Genomic DNA, 23,716 nt, shown 5'->3' with positions numbered 1-23,716 from the left:
AATTTATTTAAACCTTCGTTGTTTGGTGTTCATTCCCTACATTTATATTACATACAGGATGTTTGGGTCCACTGAAATGTAAACACCGACACTTGTCTGCTCTCACATTCCCACTTTTTACCTTCTGTCTTGTGGGAACCCATCTTTATTTACTTACTCCATCCCAGCTGCAAATTGGGTGTGTGACTTAATAAATATAGCTTGGTCCGTGTGGTTCCTTATCACAACTGATCAAGATGACCAAAAGATGCACAGTAACCATTTTTCTAAGAACATCTTGAGTCTAATATGGTTCTTACATCCTTTTAAATTTAGATGAATTTCAAGTTGAGCTGTTCTGGGCACATCACTTGTTTGCAGGTGGTTTGATAGCGTCATGCTATAACACATCACAATTACATGCATCTATACACTGGTGCATGTACCGCCAAAAAGCAACATCACTTGTAAACCAGAATTAAAAGTTTATTGTTGAAAAAAACAGCACTCAGTACAGCCCTCTCCCAGCATCAGCATTAACATCTGGAAAAAAAACCTCAAAATCTCCCTCTCTGTTGCCAGCTTCATATAAATTCGATCAAAATACATCTATGATCCTGGAAGAGTTTTATCTTACAGCAGTTAATTGGAAAAACTTGACAACACATCTCCTGTTTTTACTTGGCAACAACACATGTCCTGTTTTTACTTAACAACACATGTCCTGTTTTTATCTATGTTCACTCTTGAGCTGTTCCATTAGCAGTGACTTCATCTCTGTTGACCGCTGTGTCTATGCCCCCCCCTCCATTGGCCTTTGAAACAACATCAGCCCAGGTTCCTTTACTCTTCAGGACTGACGGGCCTACGGGGATGTCACAGTCACCATTAACCTCACCTGACACTGATTTCATCTCAGTAACTGCTGCATCAGATTTGATCCCTCCGTTAGCTGTGTTGCTGTTTACGTCATTTGGTGTGCTGTTCTCAGCTTTCTGTCCTGCAGCCCTGACCTCTGACTCCACATTCATTATCTTGACCTCCGCATCTGAAGCTGCTCTGTCCCTGTCTTCTGCATCTACATTTGTTTTCTCCTCATGCCCTTTCACTTCAGCTGGCTCCACCACATGACGATTAACTGAAGCTGTGGCAGCACTCTTCACCAAGGTCTCTTCCGCCGGCTGCTCCTGTTGGCCCTCGCTGGGCTTCTCCACCGCTGGACTTCCTCCATCCTCTGCTTCCTTCCTGCTTCCTGTTTCTACATCTGAGCTTTTCTCTTCTCCATTCACAGTTTCTGAGGCCACAAACTTGTTGGTCACAATGAATCCCAGTTCCTTTGCCACTGCTGCCTTTAGTTCGTTGTGTTTCTTCCTATACTCCTGGAGTCCGTCTCTATAAAAACAATGAATTCATGAGTGGCTGTCTGTTAATAATAATTAATAATAATAAAGATATATGTATATATATATATATATATATATATATATATATATATATATATATATATATATATATATATATATATATATGTGACATTCTTAACAACACACACATGCATGCTGCTGTAGCCAGTTGTGTTCAAAAAGGTGATTTGAGATTTTACAATTCTCTAGAGTTTCCATTTAAACACATTTTTGCAATAACAGGCAGATGGCCTTTTTTTTTTTTCAAAATTTTTCACAATTTAAAATGTATGCCTCATTTAGTATTTTAAAGGTCAGATTTGTATTAACAATTAGCTTTTTGGGGGAGATAGTTTTCAACACGGAGAACGCCAAAATATAAAAAATAAAAGTGCAGACTGGAAACCTTTCAAAGGATTGTTATAATATCTACTGTATCATATAATTGATTGTCAATGATAAAGTCACATAACATACATATATATATATATATCTTTATTATTATTATTAATTATTAATGATTATTAACAGAAAAATATTCTGATAATATTGTGGTCATAATTCTTTAAATAAACAGATGAAAGGGATTTGAGTATTTGTTCATGCTATGCGTTATGAAATAGCTATTGACCAATATAGATGTTTGGATTTTTAAGGATTAGGTTATCAGCACCAGCTTAAAAAAATCTTATATTGTTCAAGCTACATTTCAACACAGCTTGTGAATATTTACCTGTGTGTAATGCTCCGGATCCCGGTCACCAGAGCCAGTTGCTCCAGCATATTATCAGAAGTGGGATTTAGACACTGAGGACAGAGAGGACAGGGACACAGTAAACACACTTTTCTTTTACTTTTTACGGTTCAAACACGTTAATGGTGTCAGAGACCACATGAGCCCCTGGACATACCTCCACTGACTGCTCCATGCAGTCAGCTCCTGCCTGCCTCAGCGAGCGTTCCACCTTCACCGCTTGCTTGGTTATAGTGCACAGAAACTCTTTGCTGCAGCGTGACTGAGGATGATCCTCTCCAAACTGAGTGAAAATGATCGTAAGATGACATGCACATACAACCAATCTCTCTCAGCTCTCACATGCTGATATACTGACCATGGAGGTAAAAACAGTGAGGGACTCTTTCTCATGGCTCATAGCACTTCTGTAGTCTCCCTTGCTGCACATCCACTGGGCTAACATGTGCTGACTGCACAGACAAGAAACCACAGAGGTTAGGAAATAGGGACAAAGTACATTACCTTACTGTTTATGCAAAATATGGTGTCTTACCTGAGAGCGGTGTGCAGATGTGAGGGGCCAAAGAAGGAGGTGTTGAGTCTGAGGGCGTTCTGAAGGAACTTCCCTCTCTGATCTCCGGTCAGCACCAACCCAAGACAGCTCTGCAAGAAAACAATGAGAAGCCATTGTCTAAAAAGTAAAAAATGTTTGTAAAGGTGTTGTGAAAAGCCTTTTTTGGTGCTTGTTGTAACCTACATCCAGTGTTGCGGTGTAGGGATGGTCCTCTCCGTGGACTGTTAGCATTAGCAGACGAGCTCTGAGGAGACACTTCTGGGCCAGGGCCGTCTCCCCTCCAGCAAACACATACACACCCAAGAGGGCCTGCACATAACAAAATAATAGTAATCACACTCTTCACATATGGCATAAAACAGAAATGTGTTTTAACGGACCCAGGGCTACAGTGGTTCTATTTCTAGTAGCGATACCTCGGGAGGAGAAATGTGTCGCTGTACTCACATATTGGTGAATAGTGTTTGGATGGTCAAAGCCAAGCACTCTCTCACTGATGACCACTGCTTTCAGCTGGACAATGCGAGCCTTAAAAGCACAGAAAGTCACAGCAATGACAATAATTATTGGCCAGCTCCATGTATATTAATAATTACAATAATTGCGATTACTTCATGAAATTGAGACAGACAGTTTGACCTTTTCCTTAGTTGCTGTATGTCGCTGCAACACGTGTGAATGTAGCTGTAACAGGTTGTGGTGCAGTGAGCCTACCTCAGCTGTCTTGCCCTGCACGAAGGCCACCTTGGCCAACAGGCTGTGGCAATAACAGGCCTCAATGTGCAGGTCGTCACACACCCTACCAAACAAGTAGGTTGCTTCTTTTAGGTGTTCATGGGCCTGATCTAGCAGACCTGCAGTTGGGGAGGACACAATAAAGTTGCACTTTTTATGTGTTCTAAGACACACGTTGAGCACAAAGATTACAGATAAAGGAATCTGCAGCAAAATGACCCAGCTGCATTGACCCACCCTTCTGAATGAAGTTCTGTGCAGCTCGATATGCTTTTGAAGCATCCACAGTTGGCATGTGAATGTGCTTGACAACAGGGAAGATGTTGAGGATGTCGTCTGGGCCAATGGGAGCTTTGTTTTGGTTGTCAAGGACGTAGTCTCTCAGTCTCAACTGGTGAAGACACAGAAATAACAAACTTACTTTTTCCTTCAATTATACAGTGTTTCTGGAATTTAGCAATTTCCTCTCAGTGTACATCACATCATTATTAATATATGTACTTTTCAGTTGTGACAGATGTTTGTTACCTGTACTCCAGTCTTTAAACAGAACTCTCTGAGCAGAGAGAGCTTCTGAAGGCCGTAGTGCTCCACCAGGTGATTCGGACCAGAGCTGTCACAAATACAAATTCCATTTATTCTAAGACTAACTCTGAGCCATTGTGTGACTAATAAACACAAGAAGAAAACTAAGCTGTGTCATCACCCCAGGCTGTCAGAGATGTTATACGTTTCAGCTGCATCCTGACAGACCAGATTCCACAGCTCGGCCCCTGCGAGCATGCTCCAGGGTGTGCTTTCAGAGGTCCCGGCCACTCGGCCACGCCGCCTTGACTTCTTCTTAGTCTCATCCCACACAGGTGTTGGTGTGAAGTGAGGAACTAATAGGCAGCACAGGAAGTGACTGACAGCTGCTGAGAGACTAGGCATGTCCACACCCTGCAAAGACATAACCAAAGGATGCAGTTCAGTCTTTCTGCTGCAGTTCAACTCTTTCAGTTTAATCTCTCTGTGTCTTTTCTGAGTGTGGACACACACCTGCACCTTACTTTGCGTGCAAACATAAGAATGAATAGGAATGCGCTGTACAGCGTACTGTAAAGTACCTGGAGGAAATTGTTGAACACTCTTCTTGTTGAACGGGTGAAAATTTCACCTATGACCAATCGCTGGTTAAGAAGAAAAGAAGAGTGTTAGAAAGCAAAGTCGTTATGAGAGCTCAAGACTAAGTTTGACTATTTTGCAAATCAAACATACCATTATATGCCTCAGGCACTCTTTTTGTTCCGATTGGCTGATGGTCGTTATTACACGGCCCAGATATCTGAGATTGATGCCTCTTTGGTGTAGTGCCTGTTTCAGAGAGACTCCATCCATTGGTGCCTCATTGCTTTGTAGGCAAAACTCCACCTGCACGCACACACACAGACAAATGGTGAGTTGGTTGCATGTTTTTTTTAGATGTGCATATTGTAGTACTGTATGTAAACACGTACAAAGGCTGGTATCTGATGTGTGACGATGAAAGCAGCAGCTTCCCTCAGTAACCTCTCCTGCAACTTTGTTGACTTACTTTCACCAGGAGGGAAGGATACTTCTAAACACAAAACACAGGACGCATGTCATACAGTGTTCCAGCAAAAGATACGACTGTGTATGTTAGTGTGTATGTAGTTTCTCGTGGTACCTGGAGAGAAGACGCTTGGATTAAAGCGCATCTCAAAGATGATGTCGCTGACTGAGCCCACTTCTTTACAAGCAGCTCGTACTGCGTTAGTGGCTCGAGAATCACCTGCAGGTATAGGAACACTTGTCAAGTAAATACAGAATATATAATGGACAAAGTTCTCTATGTGTTAACTTTTAATTTTGGTATCCATTCAGTTAGTTATCTACTAAAACAAATCTTACAAGCTGTTGCACATTCTTCAAAGCCTCCATTCTCATCCAACGTCTCCTTGACATGCTGAGTGAACTGGGCATGTCTTAACAAAGCAAAAATCAAAATTCAAAACTTCAACTTGATGGAAAAACTTGCAAGTTCAAAGTGTTTTTATTTCACGTGTAACTCACTTGTGCTGGATAAAGGCCTGCACCAGCTCTGGCCTCAGTCGACAGAGTCCGTGAGGGAAGCTCCTTGGTAGCCCAGAGTCCGAGTGATAATTCTCAGGCCAACCTTCTTTTACACAACCCTTCTTCTCCTGGTCCTGTGCACAGCTTGTATTGCTCTCCTCTTCTTCAGTGACTGTCTGACCTTTTGTCTCCACCTCTGGGCAGAAGTTGGCATCAGCTGGGAAGCTCCTGAACACATCCAGTATGTAGAACCTCCCATCAGCGCCCAGCAGTCCCTGAGCGTCCACTGAGGTGAACAGTGGTACCTTGTGATCGTTGGGCCCCACAAGAACATGTCTCTGCAGAGAGAGAGATTTGGCAGCCTGAGCCAAGAGCTCTAGGAGCCGTCTGCGTTGGGGGGACTCTTGGGGTCCTGCATTTATCCCGTACAGCAAGCCTCTATAGTGAAAAAGAAGGAAGACAATTAGCTTGAAAACACAACAATGTCTGCCTCACGGTGTGACACCACAACAACTGTGGATTGTTAACTAATGGGTCCACTACCTTGAGGAGGGAGCAGTTGCCTGGTCCTGCTCTGAGCCCTCCAACCCAGGGGCTAGACCCTGAGCAGACAGACGCACTCCTCTGTAGTCTACAATGGCTGTAGGTAGAGTGTGCAACCCCTGCAACCCCTCGATGTCACTGTAGGCTTGTACTCCTTCAAACTCCAGCCTCTGAGCTGCCCTGCAAGTAGAAGATGAGCAACCATTTGGATAATCAGGGAGAAAATCAATGTTGTTCATTTGCAGCCATAAAACAACATATACAATTGCTTTACATCTATAGTGTCTTGTCATTGAACATGTGGTTTGCTCTCACCTGCGACCCCTTTCCCCTCCAAAGATTGCACTTGCTGCCCCTTGGCTCATGAACAGGCCGCCCCACAGGAAAGCTGGGTCATCAGGGTTTCCATTGACTGGCTCCACAAAGCCATCGATCACCGTTTCTGCCCCCTGCATCACAGCCCTAACAAATGCACTGTTAACCTGAACAAAAAAAAGTAAGAATGAAGATTAGAGGGGGAGAAGTTAAAATCAGGTGATAAGAGTCCTGTTAGAAGAGAACCGTTTTTCTTGGTTACCTGGAGCAGAGCTTTGTCCCTCTGCAGCCTCTCCTCCAGGCTGCCGTGTGGAAGATCTCTAACAGCTTGCAACTCCTCGTTCCAATCTGGAGCCTACACATATCACACATAGTTACACAAAAAATTACTGCCACCGGCATGCCAATGAATAGCAACAAACAATTATGCTGGGTTGTAAATAACCTGTGTTGCTGGCTGTTCATCCACTCCAAGTCGGCTGAAGGTGTTTTTATGAGTGCGAGTGGCGCAAGGAGGCCCGAGCCAGCTCAGGGTGTGGTAAGGAGTGGGCATCCGCTCTACTGGAGGTATCTGAGACCTAAAGGAAGAAATGTTTACATTATCAGTTAATGTGATCATTTAATGATTTGAATTTGAAACCCCACTGTTTCTGGAATCTGGCAAAAAATACTGTGATATTCATCATCCTTCATATTTAGGTAGTAACCTATTTTTGAGCGTGGTCAAAGTTGGTTTGAAGGCAGGGCTGATGTGACAGAGCAGGTCGGTGAAACTGTGACAAATTGGGGAAGACTGTGCAGGACGAGGATCAAACACTTCTTCTGTAGATCTGAGATGAAGAAGGGTGAAGAGAAAATAATTGATAATTAAACTGAAACACTCATGTAGTTAAAGTTTAGTTATTTATACATATGTTGAAATAAGAGGCCTTTCCTACCTGTTCTACTATAAGTTATTGCAACCATGAAACGAAAATAAAAATATATATTTACCTATTGAGGAAGAACCCTTTCGGACAGGATGTGATGTCACACCGTCGTCCCTCCATTGTCACCACCGTGATGTATAGGAAGTCTCCCTGCAGCTTCCTGTGTCCTGGAGCCGGGTTCCAACAGCTGAGAGACAAGTCTCTCAGGTAGCTGGGGGACTGATGAGACGGATATAAAGTCACAGAGAGTCCGTGTGTCTGTGTGAATGAGGCCTGGCCTCGTGTGGAACAAGCTTCCAGGTAATTACGTACCTCTGGGTGGGAGCTGTGTGGTAGCAGGGCCATGAAGGGTCTCTCTGAGGAACCAGGGAGAAGATACTCATGGAGAGCTCCATCCTGGTTGGCCGTTTCTGCTTTTGTGTTGCTTAAAGAGCGTTTCAGGCTCTTTCCATTCGGTAAGATGGAGTCTGCACAGGTAATAAAGGCAGATCTTCACTCTGATCTTGTTGTATTTTTGGATTACCCTTTTGTCTTAGTGTACAGTGTGTGTACCTGCTGTGTGTGTGAGTGTCTCCAGTATGCTTGGTGAGCGTCCTTCTCTCAGTGCATCCTGAGGTCCAGAAGCTCTCAGCAGTTCAAGCACACGAGCCAGATGGAGTCTGGCTGAGCGGGCGGTGTAGGGTTCTGGAAAGACACGCGGCTGTATTATAGAGATGGCACTGGCCTTCATGAAACTGTGGACGCTCTATTTAAACAGCCATAATAAACAGGACCAATACTCTACTAAAATGAATAGTTTGTTATATTTTGCATTTGGGTACAAATTAATCAATGATGCATACTCATACACCAGTCTGACAGGATATATACTGCACATAGTAACAGATTGGCTGCAGAATAGTTTGTTTCAGTCACAGCTAGCTGGTGAGAAACTGAATTAGTTGGCACACACGTGTTATCTCTGCAACTATAAATCTCGTTGTGATGACTCAGACAAGGTGAGTCAGCTATTTACATTGAGGTGTGAGAGACTTCTGTGTGTGTGTGTGTGTGTGTGTGTGTGTGTGTGTGTGTGTGTGAAATGGAACGGGTGATGGGTGTGATTCTATAAACTAACCCGAGATAAGTAGAAACATACATGTAAGAGAGTATACAACTATATTGTTAAAAGGCCAGACAACAACTTATGGAGTATAATTAGATTATTATTAAAAAGCTAAAACTGCCTGAAAATTTTAAGAACTGTCTCAAAACTCATTATATTAAAACATAATTATCCTATTAAAATGCATGCAAGACAAAACTTGCATAAGTACTGACATCTAAGTTATTAAAGAAAAGCATGCAAATAAATGTAGACTGCATGACCATAAAGCTGAACTAAAAGAGAAGGCTCTTAAAAAACCCACCTTCCACCAGGCGAAGGATGGCTCCTGGTTTAAGCCCCTTTAGGCTTTGCAGTTCAGCAAGGGGGTCCAGAGTCGTACCAGCGAGTGCCAGCGACAAGTTGGAACGAGGACACACCTCATCCCTCGAAATCAGATTCATTACTGCATCTTGAACAAGCCAAAATCCATGGACCTACAAAAGACACATGGTTTAACACAACAAGTAATGCCAAAATATAGATCATAAACCTGGCAATAATAAATCTGTCATCTACGAGAATAGTTCCTGCAAAACTGTTGGTTTCCATACAAATAAGTGAATACGGCGGAACAGAAAGGAAACAACAGTCTGGCTTTGTACCTGCAGCTCAAATGGCTCTACTCCTGCTCCCTGGATTTTCACAGGGAACGATGTGTCCTCATGTTGGTTAATGCCAACAGCATCCTGTCCACCAACCAGGCTCACTACATCTGTTGGAAGGAGAAAGAAAACTAACTGAGGATAACCACAGAGCACCACACTGGACAAACAAATAGTTTAGTTTGTTTTCCTGCCTTCTGCTCATTTCATGCTGGGACAGTTCCCAGCTCACTGATGCCTAAAAGCTACGCTGCTGTCAAAAAAAAATGCATGAATAAATTAAAGAGTTTCTTGTTAAGAATCAAACAAGAATGCTAATCTCCTCTCAAAGGATCTTAAACTGGAGTGAAGAGTCTGTGTGTGTGAGAGTGCCTGAGGGTAAATGTGTGCAAGTAACTGTAAGGGGAAAGGAAAGTGGGGTGTGTCTGCCTTTTTACACACATGCCAAAGGAAAGGGAGGGCAGGTTGCAGCGTGTGCCGTAACCTACAATGTGACTAAACCTGTTATTTTTGCCTACTGGCCTTCATGTCGTCCCAGGGTGATGGGATAACCACACCCAGTGCTGACATGAGGAGACAGCGGAATGATAAGACCCATAGACTAACAAACCTAAAGCTTGGCAGTAGAGCAAGCTTGCGTTCATGGATGCGTGCACATATACATAGAACAGCTTTGGCATGTACACAGCAAAGCACAATATTCATTTTGCAATAATCTGTGAAGATTGTAATTCATTCTACAGTTAATCCCCACACAATTGGCTGGAAGAAGGTTCCTCCTCTCTACTGGGATTCCTGTCTTACTTCAACAGGTAAAAGGTTTTTGTTTTTTTTAGCCCCGTTGAGTTTACATTGACACTTATTTCTGAGCTTGTACCATGAACATGTGATTCTTAAAGAAGGGTGCTGGGACCTCCATGGGTCCATAGGACTTTGCCAGGGCGTCTGTAAAAAGTCTTCAGATTCATTCATTAAAATGATCAGGATATTTAAAAAATGAAAACATCTATTTTTATCAAAGGCTTCATACATCAACAAATTATATTTTGATCTTTAATAGTTCATAGAACAGAGTTTATTAAAGAAAAATGCAACATCAAATTATTCAAAGGCACATATAGTCCCGTGTATTTTCTCTATCTGGGAAGGGGTCTTTGGCTGAAAGTAAAATTGAGAACGTCTGCCGTAAACTAAACAAACTGAAAGAATTCCTTCTCTATATGTAATATAGTCACGTTAAATTCTGTGCCCACATATGGTAATCCCACCTGAAGACGGGCAAACACTCCTTAATTCAACAATGTTGTCTTGTGAAGCAGAAGTTCAAAGAAGTTGAAAGGCCCAGTTGAGAATGTGGCAAAAGGAGAAACAATTATGAGGTAGATAAAGTGGTTGGAAAATAGATTTAAAGAGGATAAACAGCTGTACACAGATATTTTAATACAAGCTAATCGTTGCCTTCTTGGTCCTTATTAAAGGATCATAAATGAGAATGTACAGTTTGTCTAGGGATTTCAGCTTGATCTCAGCATGATTCTGCGTGAATACATTCACCATATAACTTTAAAGTGGGGAGCAGATTGAAAGGTTGGCGAAAGAATAGCACCAGCCATGTTCAGAGCAGCAGTGCAGTGCTAAATCTCCCACACTCCTCACATTCTCCAGCGGGGGAGGCACCAGATGAACAAACAAGGAAGAGGAAAGTCTAACAACATAAGAGACACATAGAAAGAGGAGCATAAAAGAAAAAAACACATGGCAGGGTTTCCTCACCAGCCTTGGCCTGATTTCTTCCTCCCCTCCTCACTTTGTCCTTCATGGCTGCGAGTTGTAGTTTCTCCTGAGCTTTTTTCTCTTGGGGTTTTACTTCTCTGTGCTGGAAGCCGCTTCCCCTCAAAGTCTTGCTTCAAACTGCTGAAGGAATGCACAAGAGAGGGAGAGAGGGAGTGGAATTGTGCAACGGGATTGTTAAGAGAGCCCAGCAGAGGAAAAGTAAATGGCTGTCTGCTCAGGATTGTGACTCCTGCTGCACTCTGCAAGGCAAACTCGTTCAAGCTTATCTGTTCTCTCTGTGTTAAAAAGCCACACCCTCTTATTGCTCCACACGGGCCCATTGCTCTGCATGTCTCTCATACTTGGTTGGATTGGGTGTGTCTATGCAACCACACCATTTTTGACCAAAACTACCTTGTGTTACAAATATCATGAGGTTCATTTAGTGAAGTAATGTTTAGATGGTTTCATGGGAACAGAGGGACATAAACTGCACATATTACTCTAATCCAAGGTCAAGGGATTCCTTATTGATGCATCCTCTTTATGTTACACTCACATGAGAGAACAAACTGAAAATACAACCACGGTAAACATGCCGCAAATGGGTGTGTCGATATGTCACGATGTGGTTGTAGAGGCCACACCGTCACATATCACACATACCGTCACGTATCTCAGTCTTTAACATTTCGGCTGAGGTGATCAGGTGATCACAAGAATGTCATGCTGTATTGATCGACACTCCACCTATCAGGCGACATTCCCTGATGTTAGGCAACTTTTCAGCTGAATATTCACCTAATTATTTGAAGTGTTTGACTTAATAGTAGTAGGATTTTGTTTATATATATACAATCCACATTTTGACTATCACCTGCATAAAATCCATTAAATCATTGGTAAACAATTATAAAATATATAAAAATATGTGGGGTAATACCCAACATAACTTGGGGTAATATCAACAAAACATCCCATTTACTGAATTAATGTAGAAAAGTTATAGTTTTTTTTTACCTTCAACTACATGAGTTACGTACACACGTTGTACGCCTCCCGTGTTCTCAGCAGAAAGAAGAAGAAAAAAGCAGGGAAAAAAAGCATTACAAATTCGTGACGTCAGCTTAATAATTAGGGGCGGTGACCTGGTGATGCTGTGTTGTTTCATGTTGCCTTCACGTGTTCCTTGTAAATCTGACCTTTAAGCAGGAAGATTTGGTTATCTTGCACTATACGTAGTGTTTCAGAGACTGTTTGATTTAGAGGTTGACAGACTCATAGCTACTTTGTGCTAACGAGGAATACTGATCTGAAGAAAATGTAGGATTGTATTATTGTATTAGTGATATTCCTTTACGTAGTTCACTGTCTGGTCGTCTCACTTTGAAAACTCGGGCTTTACAGAAAACACTGTCCTCGTAATAACATCGTTGTCTAAAAGCTGTATTTGTCCGTTAGTCCGGTCGTTTGTGAGCGTCCACACGGTCGATGCCCGTAATGCTCATATTTCCGACAACACTGTAACCGTTTGACAGGAGCAGGGTGTCCTTGGATAGCGGGACCGAGCTCAACAACGAAAACAAGCCCCATGCCTTAACTGAATGTAAAGTTGTCGGTGAGTTTGAGTCCACCGTTGTCTGTGACTGGTGCTAAAACGTTCAAACGACGGAAAACCTCCGGTCCGGTCCGGTCAGGTCACCTCCCTCAGCTAACAGAGCTAGCATGAACCTCACTTCATGTCGCCTCGAGGATGTGTTTGTTGTCTTTCTCTTTGAAAGACTCACATACGGAGAACAACCCGTGGGCGTCAGTTGTGTTCAAGACAGTGTCAAGAAGTGCTAACTTAACGGTAGTTAACGGTTACGTAACAGTTACGTCAACTCACCACGTGTGTATTATAAGAGGTGTGAACCGTATGAACGCCGGTGAGCTGTCACGTTCACCTGGCTGTTTACTAAATGACCGACTAGCTGCTGATGAGACAGCTGCCAGTATACTCTGAGGTTAACGTTCAGATTAAACTGCTCAACAGTCTGGTGCAGGTATTGCCTTGCAAGCTTGACAGGCATGTTATGTAACTTTAGTAGTTGTGATGGTGTTTTAAACCTCCCCCTTTTCTCTCATTTGTTTGTGTGCAGCCGAGTTCATTATAGGCCCTGTGTGTGTGTGGCCCCCTGATCCCCTCAGATAAGAGCTGAGGTTTGGGGTCAGGTCCTGGGCTAATGTCACACAGTCCTGGTGAAGAGGGGGGTCTATCTCCGGCTGCCCCAAACGTCAACACCCAAGACCTGTTTGACAACCCCACTCAGACTGTGGCAACAGAGAACACGCCTGAGGATCAGGTGAGGGTGCATGCAGGATTTTTGCATATGGTATAACTGTGTTGTTTGTCAAAGTCTGTTCCCTGGAGCCCAGTGATTGGGGTTAGGTTATAGTTAAACATTGAAGGTATTGGGATTAGTGTTGGTTTTACATTTAGGTCAGGGATAACATACATTGATGGGAAACAGAGCTTTTTTCATTACAAAAATAAATTGTTATTATGAAAAAACTATTGGAGAATTGATAAAGCCTCATTGACGTGTATTGTCTCAAGAAGAATTTTGAAATCTATGGTGCTATACAGAACAAAGGTCCTGTCTGAGTTATCATCATTTCGCAGTACACTGTCAATAGGTTATCTATTACATTGAAGATTATTTTGAGTCATATCATCATTTATCATTGATCAGCTGCAGGTGCATAGAAGGCGACTTGGGATCCTAGTTGTTGATTAAAGTACATTCTCAATGTCTCTCTAATAATTTATATTTAAGAGGTTTACACTATACATTTGACAGAAGCAACATACCATAATACTCTGTCACAACAGTTGTGTTAGAAATATAATTCATTCTTTTCAAATGAAAAAAGTGCAAATGTTGATTTTCAGCTAACTCCTGTTGCAACACAATGCAGTTATTACAGGACACATTGTAATATGCTTCCAACAAATGCTTTATAAAAACCAATCACTGCGAATGAAAAAGTCTTCGGCAGAACTAGCAGCTGTATTATTTCCACCCTACTGAATGATGAAGTAGAAATGATGGTCTTGTGGAGGTGCTATAGAAGTCACATACTTTCTCTCTTTAAGGTGTGCACACTTAAAGTGTTGGACAAGCCCCATAGTAGTCAACGAGCTGGAAACATACATGAACTTAGCCTTTTTTTTTTTATTTTCTGACAATCAACAAATACACCGCATATAGTCTGTAATCATAAGCCTGGTGAGCAGTGCAAACAGAGAAAGGTATTACTTACAAGGAGATGGAGATTGTATTTGTAGGAAGGGTGCTCCATTCACAGTTCACTCTAAATCTTATTATCAAATCTTGACAAATCGGATTGCTGATTTGTCAGTTGTTGTGTCAAGCAGTGGCAGGCTCTCTCTTTCAACACACCAAAACTGGAGCAGTGGAGTATCAAATGTGTTACTGTTTGTGAATGTAAGATATTTAGTGGAAACAGGTTGTTTACAAGCTGTAGTTGGGCCAGTTGTGGAAAGAAGAAAAGAAAAGAGACGGCTTTTAAATTGAGCAATAATGCTGGCATGAAGCAGAAAGATTGATTGAGCATAATTGTTCTCCAGGTGTCGCCTGCAGTGCATGGGGCCTCTCCTTCTTCCACATCATCCTTTGAGATGCTTGGCGTGGAGTCGGTCCCTGCTTCTTATCAAGAAGTGCAGCCTCACTGGTTCTTCTGTCGACGGGCCGATGACGACACCTCCTGGCTTCCTTTCAGCAGAGAAGACTCTGACAAACTAGAAAATGCCTGCTATCCTGGTAAGCATGTGTAAATACTTAGCACGTACATTATATGCTGTACGTTACTTAATAAAGGTGTGTGTAATTAGGTGTGTGAAACTATAAAAAAGCTGTGAGAATATAAAAGGTCAACACATTAGTAATTACTGTTGCCAACACTTTCCTGGTGCCAGTAGGACGCCTTACTCTCTTGACAGGACATGCTCAGCGGTACAAGCGGTTTAATAACAAGTTTCAGGGAGTTCAGTTTCATGCCGGTTTTAGGTGAAACTCATTATGATTCATCGACAGTACCTTTGTTGTATACTGCTTCTTTAACACATTTAATATATACTGTTCATTAATAATCACATGCATTCCCCACATCCATATACTATGCAGTGGGAGACCAAGAGGATGAGGTGGTGGTAGCTGTGGATGGAGAGCGGTATGACGTACATGTCAAGGAGAGGAAGCGCTACGCTGTGTACTGGGAGCAAGGCCCCACTGAAGTACGCCGCTGTACCTGGTTCTATAAAGGAGACAAAGACACCAGGTTCATGCCTTACCCTGAGGACATCAGCAAGAGTCTGGAGGTAGTCTGACACAGATCCTGAACCCTAACCATCACACTGCTCATTGATGCAACCTCAAACTTGTATTCACTTTCCAAACTTTGCCTGTTCCTCAATAACTCTGTTCCTATCTGATTGTCTTCAATTCCTTACCCTCTCGTCCTCCAATTTTTAAGGAGGCCTATATGATAGCAGTGACCTTGGACGAATGGAAAACGAAACTGGAGTTACCCAATGGAGAAACTATCATTTTACACAATCCCAAGGTTAATATACATTCCTATGTACGCTATATTTAAATAGATGACAATGTCACACCATCGCTTTTCTAGTATATAAAATGTAATATTTTTTTTCTTTCTAATAATCATCTTCTCCTTCATTTTCATGCTTTACTCTCAGCTTATAATGCAGTATCAGTGTATAGGATTGCAGGAGGAGGGGGTTCCCTCCCCCTCGTGGCAGACACAGCCTCGAACAGTCAAGAGGGGAGTGAACAACATCTCTGTAGAAATACCTGCCGGTACGTGCCTACCAGTAACACATGTACTAGAATATACGCTCATTTTACACAGCATTATCCACAGATTAGATGTATTTCTGTGTGTTTTCCCAGGTGAACCAGAAAAGGTTGACCACCTTGTCTTTATGGTCCATGGCATCGGCCCTGCATGTGACTTGCGCTTCAGATCCATCATACAGTGCGGTAAGTGTGAGTTCTTTTGAGTATATATACATATATATATATGTGTGTGTGTGTGTTTGTATGATTCTTTTTCTTCCTTTCTCTCCAGTAAATGACTTCAGGAGCGCTTCAATGTCCCTCCTGGCCTCGCATTATAAGCATGCTCAGCAGGATGGCCAAGTAGGAAGAGTTGAGTTCCTCCCAGTCAACTGGCACAGCGCTCTACACGGGGATGCCACTGGTGTGGACGAGTAAGTGTGGAGAGAGTGAGCAAAACAAGATCCCGCTTTTGAACAATACTACGTAGTATGTCTCCAGTACTTGCAGACAATTGTCAAACTCTGTCTTCCCTCCCTTTCCCCATTCCAGGAACATCCAGAGGATCACTTTACCCAGCATCAGCAGGCTGAGACATTTCACCAACGACACTCTGCTGGACCTGTTTTTCTATAACAGCCCCACCTACTGCCAGACCATAGTGGACACAGTGGCCTCAGAGATCAACATGCTCCATACCCTCTTTAAACAGAGACACTCGGAGTTCAATGGGGCTGTTTCAGTGGTGGGCCATAGCCTGGGTAAGACGTGTACAAACAAAGTAACACACACAGTCACAAATCATTATGCTGAATTTCAACTTTTTTCCTTCTCATCTCTCGTACCTCAGGTTCGCTGATCCTGTTTGATATGTTAACCAATCAGAGGACTGGATCAGAAGCCAGAGGGGGGGTACGATGACATTCATAGTAAATGATAACATCATTACACAGATAAAAAGATTGCCACTTTCTCTTCATGTAGTTAAGAAAATCCACTTTCCCCTCTGCGCTCTCTCCCCCCCTGTGCTTTAGGTGTCCTCGTGTGAGCCCTTAATTCTGAACTGTGACACCCTGCAGCAGACTCTGACCAGACTGGGCCTACAGCAGTACCTGGATACACTTCAGGCAGAAAACCTAGACCTGGAGTCACTGGTAATACACATACACAAACTTAATGGATGTGCACATTTACGAGTAATCAGGGTCTGAAATTCAGTTTTTACTAACGGCCACTCAAAGTTTTTATTCTGCCACTCTTAATGTTTGTCTGTATTGACGTTCTGCTTCCTGCCTTTCGTGTTCCGGTCTTCCTGTTTTGACTATGTCTATGCGTTGCTTCTCTGTAGAGCATTTTGTAAACATTTTAAAAGGTGCTATATAAATAAAGTTATTATTATTATTATTTATACTTGTGAAAGCTATGTATTATGCTTTAGAATAGTCTGAGCCAGTGGTATCAGAGAGAAGAAATACAGAATATTTCATGTCACCTTAGTCCCTGACTATTTTTTATTTAGAATTTGCCAAGGTGGTAGGTCATTTAATTACAAGTGTTTTACATTGTAAAACAATTATTGATCCCCTCTTTTAGGCTCTTTGCCAAGACGGTGATCTCAAAGATTTAGGAATTCCTCTTGGACCTCGGTTGAAGATTCTGAACTACGCCAAGAAGAAATGTCTTTCAGAGGTCAGACAGCCTGAAACTACACTGAGTGTTCTTGTTTTGGAACATATGACCACTGCAATGCCTATTTGTAAGATGTTTCTTGGGTCTGGATGAAATTTAGTTGGGGGGTTTCTTTGCTTTGCATTAATATTAATATACACTTACTGTCCATATCAAGGCCACACAATATTTGCAAAAACAATTGAGATGACTCCATACTTTTTCTCATGTGTATAAACAATCATTGATTTGTTTTGTTTGACTGAAGCTGGTTATGTTGCATGTTTTTGTATATGTATGTTTTATGTTCCAAGATAAGATAAAACTATCAAAGAGAGATTGTTTACTGTAGTCAACAGTGAGAAACAGACAGTTTGATGTGGCTAATTTAATTCATGGCCAGCTCCTCTTTTGCTTGAGGGATCTCTCTCCAAATGATCCAAATGAGTAACCATCTAAAGTATCTACAGTTCAGATATCTTCTGAATTACTTATTATGTTTCTCAATCTAAATGTGATTTTAAGACGGGGGCAGTACATCTGTTAGAAGGGTTGCAAGTTCCACCTCAAGTGAACAGTGACCACGATGGTAACCAGTCTTCAGGATTCATGCAGCGGTCCCAGTTCCACAGGGCGCAGTCTGTCACCAGTGCTGTAGACTACGAATACTTTGATGTCGGCATCGGACAGGTACCACACATGCACACAGACATAAACAGTTGTGCTTGGGTGTACCAGTAGATTAAAGCTTTAATGCATCCTGCTTCTCTCCTCCCCGCTTCTCTCTCTCCCCCTGCTTGCCTGGACAGACCAATGGAGACATAGCCAAGGGACAGGTGTGTCTCACTGGTGTCCACATGCTCTCAGGCTTTGTCTTTAGGGCTCTATCATCTCTCTGTGCCTGGGGGTTCTTTTCACATACAGTCTGGTCTGTTCAGGAAAAAGTCAAGGCGGCTTGAATTATAGTGGCTATTTTATGATTTTATGGGTTTCCATGTCAAAGTCACATTGTGCCAAGGTGATTGAAACCACTATCTTTGTGCCATATAGACGTACAACCCAATACCACACTTTGTCTGTGCTCATCCCATCTTGCATGAATGGTCAGAGCCCTGGTCTCCCCTTTGCCTGCTGTCGCACTACCTGACTGTTGTGTTAATGTCATGACATGTAGTTTAATTGTTAAATGTAAACACCCTTGTGCCCCAGAGGAGTTGTTCCATCCGTCTAAATAGCTGTGTTTTCTTCATCTAACATTTGTTTCAAACTAATTTGATAGCACATGTTTTCGAACCCGTCCTCTCCACAGGTATCCATTGATTACCCACAGCTGGCTTTCCACCCGCAAACATTTTTTGCTTTTGGCTCTCCTATTGGAATGTTCCTGACTGTTCGCGGACTCAAACACATTGATCCCAACTACACCTTCCCAACCTGCAAGAGCTTTTACAACATCTACCATCCAGTGAGTAATCGCATATGTTCTGTATCTGCCCATTCAGGCACATTCCCTAAACCTGCTTTTATTTTCCACAACTACAGTTTGACTTCACACACAAACAGATGCACATCTATTGATCCACCACCATCCACACATACACCCACACACCCTCACCCAGATGCAATGCAGCATTGAATCAACTTGATGACAAGAATAATAGTCCAAGTTTTTACCATTGTATATTGATACAAAGTTTATACCCCTTTATTGCTGTGTAGTATGACCCTGTTGCCTATCGGATAGAGCCCATGATTGTAACCGAGGTGGACCTGGAGCCCATGCTGATCCCTCATCATAAAGGACGCAAGAGAATGCACCTGGGTATGGCTGTCTGTTTCTTCCTCTTTGTCTTTGTGTAACACTGTTGTGGTGTGAGCCTTTGTGTAGTAGGTGTAATGATAATATCTGTGTCTCTTTGTCTCATAGAATTAAAGGATAGCTTGACCCGTATGAGCATGGATTTGAAGAACAATGTTTTGGGATCGTTACGGACAGCATGGCAGTCGTTTTCAAGACTACCAGTTGCTGCACTGCCGCCGGTGGATGAAGGAGACACTTCAATAGAGAGGGACCTTCAAGAGGCACAGGGTAGAAAAAGCACTTGTATTTGCATTTATGTATTTGCGTGTGTATGTGTGCAAAAGTCTAACCCAGTTTACTCTCACCCCTCTCTGCATGTTGCCACCCTCCCTTCCCCTCTTACACTATCTGGCTCTTGCTTCCCTAAACTTTTACCACTTTACCCTTTGAATCGCAGCCTCAGCTGCAGTCACTTCTTCTGCTAAGAGGGAAGAGAAAAGTGCTGATTTTTGGACTAAAATACTGGAGTGGCCCAGGGCCCTTCATAACCATTACTTCCAAGGTAAGCCAGGATGGTAACTTGGCTAGAATATATGAAAATATCAAGTCTGGTTTTCTCTGTAAACTGTAAACCTATACAAGCCTAATACGCTTGTCTCTTATTCTACATGTTACATTTAACTTTCCTGGTTTGTATCTGTCAAATAAACATGCACAAAAGAGGCAAAACTAAACACTTTCATTAACTGTTTAATGGTTAAAACTATGCTGCATTACCTGCAGAATGTATAGTAAAAAAACTAATACTACATTACTGTGGTTTACTTTGTCTTGCCAGCTCCTTCAAAGGAGCACATGTCATGTAATGCATGTCATTATTACAGCAGGCTCTCACTGCTCCCCTGCTTCTCCTTCCTGCCTAATTGCACTGCTACACATCTTATCTTCAACTCAATGTTCAATTCACCAGCACCCCTTACGGCCCCTCCCGTCCTTCTCCTGCTGACAGTTCCGATTCGTTGAATTTATAATCTGCCACTTGAGTGACCTCGTATGTTCTGAACAAACACGACCAGTTGAATAGTATTGATCAAGTTATTCACAGCAGGAGCAGATCAGTAGCTACATGCTGGTACTCGTCCCGCCCTTTCCTACAGCGCCTCAGGTACTTCAGGTAGTTAATTAAATGAGCTGCTGTTGACTGCTTTATGTCCTACTCTTCACTCTATACGTTAATGAGAACTCAAAGCATTTCATTTACAACTCGTACAACCTCATGTGTTGTATCAAGTATAGTGGTGTAAGATCCCAAACACCAGACTCTAGTAGGTTGTAACATAGTGGACACATATAAAACATACTAAACATGCAGCCAGCCTTGTGAGATCACTCTTAAAACAACAACACATTTGTAACATACCAACAAACACTCATCACAAAACTGACCCTTCCTACCGTCTTTTACTCAATGTCATACTTGCACCCATGGGTGAGTGCATTAACACAACTCTCTTCTTTCCTGTCCATTATCTGATCCGTTCTGGTTTTACCAAGAAGTCTGAGTCAACACAAATGGCTGCCGCTATTGTCTTTGTTTTCCGTTGCCTGCCTGTGCAGCTCATCTTTCTTTAAATCTGTCGCTGCAGGGGTGTGTGACGAGGCAGAGTCCTCAGTGTCAGCAGAGCAAACGGACCAGCCTGAGATTAAAGTGGGGATGTTGAATGGAGGACGAAGGATCGACTACGTACTTCAGGAAAAACCTATCGAGAGCTTCAACGAGTACCTGTTTGCCATCCAGTCTCATCTGTGCTACTGGTGAGTCATGCATACATGTGGAGGGGTGGGCCACCGTTATTGTGCCCTCTTCTCTTTATTGTAACCCATTTTACATCCCTGACTTAAAATAAATGATGTTCTTCCCTGTCTGTCTAGGGAATCTGAGGATACTGCTCTCCTGCTGCTGAAGGAGATCTACGACAAGCTAGGCATCCCCATTGAACAATCCCAGCAGTAATAAAGTTTTATGGCAGTTGACTTGCTTTGTAGCAATGACAGAAAGTGAAATGAAGGACCGCTTTCAGAGCCTGAGGCCACACAATCCTCTTCCAAGATGCCTTACTGTCTGGGTGGCCCGGCCTCCCCTCCCATGACGTTGAAGACCGATTGGTTGCAGTCAGGTGATCAGATGGGACAGTGGGCCCTGAACTCTGAGTGCAGGACCGGGTTTGGTGTCTGATAGTGGTTTCAAATCCACCCAAACATCACTGTCATGCTCCTGGAAGAATTTTTCTTTTGTGAGTTATTTTTTATTTGACTTTTACTTTGCACTTTTGCTTACCAACAGGTGTTGACATAGTATGCCTCAAGCTGCAGCTGAATAGTATTGAACCAATAATTATCATGATAAACAGTAGACACACACAGTACTTTTTCAAATATGAAGAAACACATCACGTCGCATATCAAGTATAATATCGACCACGTTGGATTACAAACTGGCCATCCAAGCTGTTGTTTCTATGTATTTCACAATATAAATATATAAAAATATCCCAGAATATAATTAAAATAGATTATAATCTATAAGATTGTATATAATTCCCAGCCCTATGTATAGCCTCCAATATTCAGAAATGTAGATCTATAATTATAATTATAAGTGTTTCTTACAGGACATCTCTATTTAAACCTAAAGATGTCTTGACCAAGGAAGCTCTCCCTGAGCCAAACGTTAACGTAAACGTTAGACCTTTATGAATAAGCCGGTCCGGTGGTTTCATTTGGTTAACTACTAACTTTTTAGGTTCTGAAGGGAAATGAAAGTTGATATTTTGTCTCCTGGCAGCTGAAATTTCTTTGTCAACATTTAGGCCACTTGAAACCCAGAGCTGCTACTCCTACATGTGTGCAATATAACAATAATGTTCTTTTTCATTTCACAGATGTAACCCTGCACTGACACTGTCATTTAAAAAGTGAAATTGATATTGCCTTCTAATAATATATTTGTATCCCGTGCTATATGTATTTAATTCTGATCATATCTACACCTGTTTCTAAAAGAAGGGATCCAAATAAAGATTTGGAACATAAAATAAGTTTTTGATAGATGCAGGTGCTTGACAGGACAGGCTGGTTGTCTTTCGTGTGTGTGTGTGTGTGTGTGTGTGTGTGTGTGTGTGTGTGTGTGTGCGCCATTCCTCCACCATGTGAAACTCAAAAGGTATCTTGTAATTCCTCTCAGCAGCATACTTGTTGTCCTAAATTATGGTATTGATTTAAATACTGTGTAGTATCTCACATTCTAATTTCTGTACAATCTAACGGCCAAATGGTACATGTTTGTCTTTGTAACAAGGTTATGTAAAAACATTTTCTGTATTTTAAGCACTTTTTTGCTCTGTTGGAGCAGATTTCTCAAAATGTTTAGGTCCCACAATGTTCATAATGATCATGAATCCAGCAATAAGAGAGCTTGAAATCCTATGCATTTGATATAAAGAGCATGATACAGACTATATAGAAATTATGTTTCAAAGCACATCAATTTATTTTATAAAAACAAATATCAACATATCAATGTTTAACTCACTGGCGGTAACATCCGCAATACATGAATTAAGCTTGTTCATTTTGATTCCTAGAAATGCCTGAATACTAAATTATAATGTGGCCGTTTCTGTCTCTTTTGTTTAGGTGTCTAAACAGTAAAACAGATATTATGCCTCTTCTCTCCTCCTAAATGTGTGAGTCAAATAAATGCAGACATTTATTTATTTTAGTGTGCCAGTAAAGAAACATTTGAATTTCTTTATGGACTCATGAGTCTGGAATAAAAGAAATATATATATGTGTATGTAAACCATACATTTAGTTAAATTGTGTTGCATTCTTTAATGCAACACAGTTACTAATATAGTTTGATCAAAGTAATGTGTGTGTGTGTAGAGTTGCTGTTACCATCATATTTATATGTCCACCTCATGTTGACAGAACCGTGATGACAACGGAGTGAGTCGCCACCACAGCGCGCCTCTTCTCTCCGTCCCAAACTTGATCAAGTTGGTGTTTTCTCCAAATTTCCACCGTAAAATGTTGGACATCCGTATAAAAAGCACATAATAAGAATCAGCGTAATCGTATCTGTATATAGCTATATTTTCATTTGAGTGAAAATATGTTAACGTTTTTGTGTGTAATTATGCTGGCAGTATAATTTGAGGCGTGTAATATTAGGTTAGATTATACTTTATTCATCCCCAGGGGGAAATTTCTTTGTGAAAATTTGAACACACTCTTTAAAGAGTCACGTACCGACTTGTATTGAATAAGCGGACAGACATGTGTCTGAAATTGCGGCTCCACCTCCAGTTTAATTACAGTTTTTTGCTAAATAAATACATTTAAAGATGACCAAAGAAACACATTTGCCTTGCAGACATTGAACTCAGCATGAATATAAACTAATGAAACGTAGGGCCAGGACGGAGGTATACAAAATGTGAGATGAATAAAATAATAACAGGATTAGAAGTTGTATGTCATATGGTATAGGGTGATAAGATTAAGTTCC

The 23,716-nt window shown here is 41.8% G+C and overlaps 2 protein-coding genes across 8 annotated transcripts; one reads left to right on the top strand and one right to left on the bottom strand.

The window, feature by feature from the left end:
* Nucleotides 1-444: 444 nt before the first annotated feature.
* Nucleotides 445-12,168, bottom strand: si:ch211-166a6.5 (clustered mitochondria protein homolog). Of its 3 annotated transcripts, none has more exons than XM_034541171.1 (29): nt 11,830-12,168; nt 10,810-10,950; nt 9,037-9,146; nt 8,697-8,868; nt 7,840-7,971; nt 7,600-7,754; nt 7,352-7,506; nt 7,066-7,188; nt 6,804-6,936; nt 6,621-6,713; nt 6,359-6,525; nt 6,044-6,223; nt 5,501-5,938; nt 5,339-5,412; nt 5,115-5,219; nt 4,924-5,024; nt 4,685-4,837; nt 4,534-4,596; nt 4,134-4,366; nt 3,956-4,040; nt 3,665-3,818; nt 3,407-3,546; nt 3,140-3,220; nt 2,876-3,001; nt 2,672-2,781; nt 2,495-2,588; nt 2,294-2,419; nt 2,116-2,189; nt 445-1,371 (listed from the first exon to the last, which is right to left on the bottom strand). In XM_034541171.1, exons 2-29 carry the CDS (start codon nt 10,853-10,855, stop codon nt 720-722), a joined length of 4,275 nt encoding a protein of 1,424 aa, XP_034397062.1. In that variant the 5' UTR covers nt 10,856-10,950; nt 11,830-12,168; the 3' UTR covers nt 445-719. The 3 variants fall into 3 exon arrangements, with proteins under 3 accessions (XP_034397062.1, XP_034397061.1, XP_034397063.1); XM_034541170.1 differs by having other exon boundaries at nt 10,810-10,947; XM_034541172.1 differs by having other exon boundaries at nt 4,924-5,021; nt 10,810-10,947.
* ddhd2 (DDHD domain containing 2) lies at nt 11,977-22,920 on the top strand. 5 transcript variants are annotated; one of them, XM_034541173.1, is made up of 20 exons: nt 11,977-12,132; nt 12,348-12,427; nt 12,951-13,154; nt 14,444-14,636; nt 15,000-15,193; nt 15,349-15,438; nt 15,575-15,695; nt 15,789-15,878; nt 15,967-16,108; nt 16,227-16,435; nt 16,525-16,586; nt 16,709-16,828; nt 17,268-17,363; nt 17,868-18,032; nt 18,652-18,807; nt 19,062-19,164; nt 19,270-19,431; nt 19,601-19,705; nt 20,790-20,958; nt 21,076-22,920. In XM_034541173.1, exons 3-20 carry the CDS (start codon nt 13,035-13,037, stop codon nt 21,155-21,157), a joined length of 2,379 nt encoding a protein of 792 aa, XP_034397064.1. In that variant the 5' UTR covers nt 11,977-12,132; nt 12,348-12,427; nt 12,951-13,034; the 3' UTR covers nt 21,158-22,920. The 5 variants fall into 5 exon arrangements, with proteins under 5 accessions (XP_034397064.1, XP_034397066.1, XP_034397065.1 ...); XM_034541175.1 differs by lacking the exon at nt 12,348-12,427; XM_034541174.1 differs by having other exon boundaries at nt 11,977-12,854.
* The last annotated feature ends 796 nt before the right edge of the window (nt 22,921-23,716 follow it).

This window comes from Cyclopterus lumpus, chromosome 9 (assembly GCF_009769545.1).
Source record: "Cyclopterus lumpus isolate fCycLum1 chromosome 9, fCycLum1.pri, whole genome shotgun sequence".
Taxonomy (NCBI): Eukaryota; Metazoa; Chordata; class Actinopteri; order Perciformes; family Cyclopteridae; genus Cyclopterus; species Cyclopterus lumpus.
The sequence above is the reverse complement of the archived record's forward strand: the minus strand, read 5'-3'. Positions and strand labels throughout refer to the sequence as shown.